Here is a 6,000-nt window from a genome sequence, read left to right as displayed (position 1 = left end):
CCCTCATTGGAAACTTTCAAGGTAGGCATTTTCCAGACAGGGAAACTGAGGCTCAGAGAGGTGAGATCTCTTGTCCAGGGTCACACACTACACGTTGTCGGCTCTGTCTGGCTCTGCAGCCTGGACTCCAACAGTCACTGCCGCTTTCTTATCTGCCCGCCAAGGTTGTGAGTGAAGCAGCATGATCTCGGAGGCTCAGAGGGATCCTGGGCCCTGTCACTCTCTCCCGAGAGCCCCGAGCTCCAGGCTGGCAGCCGTCCAGGAAACATCACCGGGACACCCAGGGCCGGGCTGAGGAGAATTTGCTCACACTGAGCAAATTACTAACCTGGAGTAAGGGAGTGAGCGCCCCGTTTCAGGAGAGTTCAAGTAGAGGCATCTTGTGTCTCTTCCAATGCCCCAGGATGGCTGAGGGGTTGTAGGGAGATCTGCTGGGCGTCTGGGGGCATGGCTCATAGTGGCCCCCAAAAGAGCCAAAGTATTTCTGAAATTCCTTATTTTATCTTAAAAATGCATACAGATTTGTAACCTTTGTAATAGGTGGGCTTTTCTCCCCCTTATTAAAAACAAAGTTTCCGTTCTCAGTTTCCACCTGAGTGGACTTTCCGGGAAGATGCTCATGGTGCATCCCGTGGCTGCATACTTCCGGTGCCCGTGCCCTGGACCCCAGGCCCTGAGCCCCTTGGTCTAGCTCGAGCGAGCGCAGGCACAGAGCTGAGGTCCAGGCCCCGCCTGTTCTCAGAGTCTCGGCCTCTCCCCACCTCCGCTCTGTGTTCCTGCCTCTTGTCTCGCCCTCCCATCTCCTCTCACAGACGTTTGTCCATCTCTGCCCCACTGTCCCACTAGGAATTCTCAGGATGTCTCAGCCCTCTCTTCATCCCCTGAGGGTTCTTGTCCAGAGGGGCCCCACACCTTCAGCCCTCTCTGCTGGGCAGCCTGACCGTCCACCTCCACAGACCAGCACACGACTTGGGGAGTTCTGTGCCCATTAGGAGGAAACTGAGGCCCAGAGACGAGAGGTGCCTAGCCCCAGGGTGCACAGTGAGAAGGGGGTCTCTGGGCAGGTGGGGTGCCTAGGCCTGAGGAGAGGGCACCCGATCTGGGCCCCAGCCAGGGAGGCAGGAGGAAGGAGGGAAGGCTGCGGGGCACTGGGGGCTGCTGCCTGGCAGGTCCCTGTGCCCAGGGTAGGGAAGTTTCTTATTTCTCCTGCTTCGACTTCCCCCTTTGATTTATTATAGCCATGAAATGCTCTGCTCTCTTCTCTTTTCCTTGCTGTCCGCGGGGCTGGAGGAGCACAGGCCTCCCCAGGCACCGGGCCTCGGCCTCAGTGGACTGCCAGCTCCTTCGGAGAGTGGAGCCCAGGGGGGCCAGAAATGGGAGGTGAGTCGGGGCAGGCCGGGTGGGATGAGGAGGGGCCCAGGCTCCCAAAGGCTAGCGTGGGCAGGACCCCAGGGGCTGAGAAAGTCTCGGTTAGGAAGGGCTGAGGCTGGGCAGAGGGTGTGGCAGGTGTGGACTTGAGAGCAGCTGGCTCCTTGGGGTAGTGGGGGTGGCAGGCTCTGAGCCAACGGCCTCGGTAAGGCTTGGGGATTGGGCCCTGTCAGAGTCTGAAGGCCAGGCGCAGATGCCAATGACCAGCTCAGAGAGTTGGCTTCTCTGTGACCCCTGACCCCATATTGTGATTTAACCATGGCCAAGGCAGGCCTGGCCCAGGCTCATCTGGGGATGGGGCTGAGAACCCAGAAGAAGGCATGAGGCCCAGACTTCAAGACCCCGGGGCTCCTCAAGGCCATGAGTGGACATCACCCTGCGGCCTAGCCCGGCAGGCGAGGGCTGGCGTCTGTCTGTCTGTCCGGCTCCCCGGCAGCCGGGCGGCCGGAGCGTTCCTGCTGCCGCTGTGCGGTGCCTGTGGTGATGGGGCTGTTGGCGTTTTGCAATGGGCTGGGGGTGGGGAGGCTGCGCACACAGGCTTCCTGTGGTGACTGGGCGCTTCCTGTTTTCTCAGGCGCCGGACTTGCTGCTGCCGATGTGGAAACAGGGGCAGCTGCAGCCCGGGCGGCTCCGGGCTGGGCGCCCCGACCCTGCCCAGAGGGGCCCAAGCGGGCCCGCCACCCCGCGTCCCTACTAGGGCAGAGGATGGCCTGAGTTACCCCCACACCATCCTTCCCATCCCCAACAGCTTCTCCAAGAGGAAGGGACCAGGCGGGGCCTGGCACTCAAGGCCCAGCAGGTGGTCCAGGAGGTCAGAGGTTAGGGGTGAGAGCTGTAGGCCAGGAGTCCGGCCATGCGGCCTCGGGTCCATCCTTCACTCACCGAGTGCCTTTGGCCATCCCTGACCCACTCCAAGCCTTGGTTTCCCCTTTTGTTTAGTGATCTTGGCACCCATGATCTAAAATCTCTCACCTCTTCCTGCCCCAATTCTGACATCCCTTGACTTGTACATCCCAAGAGACTCAGCTTTGGGGACACACTGAGCCTGGAGGTTGGGACCCTCAGAGTGGGTCTGACAGAGAGGGGACCTGGTGAGACTGGGGGGAAGGAAAGAGCATACCAGGCGGGGAATAGACTGGAACAAGGCTTGGAGGCAGGAAGACCAGGACCAAGTCTGGGAGACAGGGTGTCAACGGGACAGTCAGAGAGTGGGAGGTGGCAAGGTTGATCCAGAAGGATTCAAAAGAGGGAGAAAGATTTTTAGGAAACTGTTTATTCCTGCAAACCTTAAGAAAGGGTCTGACAGCCCTCATTTGGAGGGTGGGGGCAGGGCCAGCCCTTCCTGTCCGCCAAGGAGATGGGTGCCCATGTGGTGAGCTGGGGGGGCCTCGCAGGGCCCCGCTCCTTCCCCCGTCTGTCGGGTGTCTGGATTCCACCATGAGGGCCAGGCCTTAGGAATCTGCTCACCCTCTTCGTGAACGTGTTTGTTTTGCTTTTAAGCTGCTATTGCAAGAAGGGGAGGGGAGATGATTTCGCTTCTTGTTGAGTTTGCTGACTGTATCTGACTTCTGGAGAAAGAGTTTCTTTGCGGGAAGGCCAAGCCCCCTGGGAAGTGACCAGTCCTATGACTGAGTTCAGCCACCCCCTTGATCCAGAAGGTTCTCAGATGCCCTCCCCACACGTAGCTCCCCCTGCATCTCAAGGCCTGCCCATCACAGCACGAGGACTGGTTCCAGCCATGGAGGCATGGGGATCCCAAGACCAGAGGCCCAGCCTGAGGGGCCATCTAGCCGGCCTGGCCCCCGCCATCCTGTCCTCTGCCTTGGTGCCCTGGGCCGGCCCAAGTGCTGAGTTGGCGGCCCAGCAGCTGCTTCTGCCCACGGAGGCCCAGTTATAAATAAGCCCAGTGTGGCCAAGTCATCAAGTTCTGTCTCAGCTGCATTACCTCAGTGACCACAGGTTGGGGCTGCCCAGAGCTGGGCCCACCAGAACCTGCCCGCCCAGACCAAAGGCCAGGCCAACTTGATACCTCCTGGGGTCCTCAAATCCAGGGCTTGAGCATCTGCAGCTGCTCAGACCTGGGCCTCCCTGGACACAGGCCTCAGAAGGGGCAGGGCCCATCCCGCCTGCACGGAGCCAGCAGCTATTTACAAACCGAAACCGGGAGAAGTGAAGTAGCTGCGGCCGAAGTGGCTCCAGGCCCCCAGCCCCACAGCCCCCACTCCCACTCCATCCCCGGCAGCCCCATCCCCCTCTCCCCATGGCTTCCTCTTTCCTTCCCCACACAGCTCCCCAGCCTCCCACTGCCCGGCCAGCTCTCTCTGGACAACCGGATGGCACCTCGCAGTGACCCCCAACTCCACAGCCGCCGGCTTGCGGGTCCCCTTCTCCTTTTTGCCCCCAGGACCCCATCAGTCTGGGTTCCCTGGAGCAGCCCCCTCCCACCCAGGCCCAGCCCACCCCAGCCTGCCCAAGGCACATTCCCACAGTTCTCAGTTCCCCTTGGTGTTTGGAAAAGCTCCAACACCAATGGCCGCCCCGGGGCTACCCGGCCCTGCCTTAGGACAGCTTGTCTGGGCGCCCTCAACCTTCACAGGGCCCAGAAGTCGGAGGGCTGCGGTGGGACTTGGGGCACCTGGGGCCTTTGGGGAGCGTGTTTCTGGCAGGAGGCCCCAGCCATCATGCTCTCTGAGTGGGTTTCAGCCCGCTCATCAGGCTGGGGTGGCTCACAGGCCCTCGTGTGGTACAGAACTGAGCTGGGACAGACAGACACTGGGCCCAGACCACAGCACATGCTGCTTTGGAGCTGGCAGATGGGACAGTGCTGCAGCGGGAGACCGCTTCGAGGAGCGACAACAGACGACATCATTAATACTCGTTACTACTGATAGACAAAGTCGGTCACATCGGTGCAGAGGCTCCCAGTTACATGAGTCAGTTCTTTCTGTCCCCAGAGCACGCCTATCCCATTATCTCCATCATAAAGTGGAAACTGAGGCTCAGAGGGGAAGCCACATGTCTGAGGTCACACAGCTAGAGAGTGTCTGGACTGAGATTGGAGATCTCCTGACACTCAAGCCCCTTCTTTCTCCATCTGACTCGGCTCCTTGCTCCATCTTATACCTCAGTCTCCCTCCTGGGACGATAGAAGTTTCCCAGGGCTGTGACAAAGGCAGAAGCAGGGCTGGCCTGAAGCTTGAGGCCTTGGACAGCAGAGTTCTCAGTTGCCATCCCTGGCCAGGCCATCAGTGCCCAGTGCCCCTGTCTTGCCCCGAGGGAAGGGTCTCCCTGCCCCTCCTCCCAAGTCGCAGCTGAGGTAAGAGCTCTGGCCTGAGCCCCGCTCAGCCACAGCCAGCTGGCTGATTTGAAATTAACCTCTCTGAGCCTTAGAATCCTCTTCTGAGAAATTGTCATTTCACAAACACCGAGCAGGTACTCAGTGCCAGCTCTATGCTGGGTGCAAGCTGTCTCTAAAGCTAGGACACGGCCCCTGCCCACAGTCCTGTGGAGAAGGCAGATGAGTTATAAAATCTTGAGACCTCCGAGAGGGAAACTGAGGCTGTGGGACATGCAGAAGAAGTGAGTGCTCCCTGGGGTGGGGAGGGGTGGCACTTGGCATGGACCTTGAAGGACAGGAAAGAGTTCCGCAGCAAAAGCAAGGGGACTGGCTTTCCATGCTGAGTCACACTCCTATGCCTTAGCTCCAGTAGTTCCCACGCCCGAGTATCCTTCCTTCCTCTGGGCCTGGTGAACTCCTACCCATCCGTCAGGGCCCAAGGACACACCATAGCATGACCAGGCTTGGCCTGGCCTGGTGGCTCCTTAGCTCCCTTTTCCCACCCAGCGCCAGAGCAGATCGGGAGGCCAGGCCTCTTTGGTCACAACGCCCTCACCAGCCCCACCCGGGCAGGCGTCTGCTCCCGGGCTCCAGCCCCCGCCGTCCCCTGCTCCGAAAAGCACCGTTTCCCTTTTCTGGGTGACCACACGCCATGCACAGGGAATTTCCATCGCAGCCTGCGGGGCCTCTGATTCACCCAGGCCCCTCATGCAGTTAACTCCTTCTGGGCCCGTGCCTCCTGCTCCTGCACCCCGCACTGCCCCCCAACAAGCCGGGGCCCCCTGGGCAGCCTCGAACTGGCCTTGGGCCCCACATCCTGGAAGCCGAAGGCAGCCTCTCCCTCACTGGCCCCCTCAGGGCCCTCTCGCTCCCCTCCTAGGCAGAGACCCCTGTCCAAGGAGACATGGCACACACCCCGAGCCCGCTCTGGGCTGGGAGCACCAGCGTTGGAGTAAGATCAGCCTGGGTCCCATCCTGATTCCGGCCCCTTCTGCTCTGTGACCTGGAGCAGTGCTCTGCGCCCCACTTCTCATCTGTAAAATGGAGATCCTTCCATCCCACGGCCTTGTTGTGAAGGTTCAACTGCGGGGCCCCTGCTGGCAGCTCAGTAACAAATACTTTTCCCTTCTGCTTCTCAAAGCGCCCCTCTCATCCTATCCTGGGGTCCCCACTCCACACCCGGGCCCCTTTTCTCCCTCTGGCTTCCCTGTCTCAAGAGCTGGTGGCTCAGACGG

General features: G+C 60.4%; 1 protein-coding gene across 2 annotated transcripts in view; it reads left to right on the top strand.

The window, feature by feature from the left end:
* Positions 1 to 1,230: 1,230 nt before the first annotated feature.
* SPI1 (Spi-1 proto-oncogene) overlaps positions 1,231 to 6,000 on the top strand; it is a 29,617-nt gene continuing 24,847 nt past the window's right edge. For both annotated transcript variants that reach the window (XM_070487651.1, XM_070487650.1), the window contains exon 1: positions 1,231 to 1,380. In XM_070487651.1, coding sequence (XP_070343752.1) covers positions 1,246 to 1,380 — 135 coding nt within the window. In that variant the 5' untranslated portion in view covers positions 1,231 to 1,245. The remainder of the gene's footprint in view (positions 1,381 to 6,000) is intronic.

Source organism: Equus asinus, chromosome 17 (assembly GCF_041296235.1).
Source record: "Equus asinus isolate D_3611 breed Donkey chromosome 17, EquAss-T2T_v2, whole genome shotgun sequence".
In the NCBI taxonomy this organism is placed as follows: domain Eukaryota; kingdom Metazoa; phylum Chordata; class Mammalia; order Perissodactyla; family Equidae; genus Equus; species Equus asinus.
The sequence above is the reverse complement of the archived record's forward strand: the minus strand, read 5'-3'. Positions and strand labels throughout refer to the sequence as shown.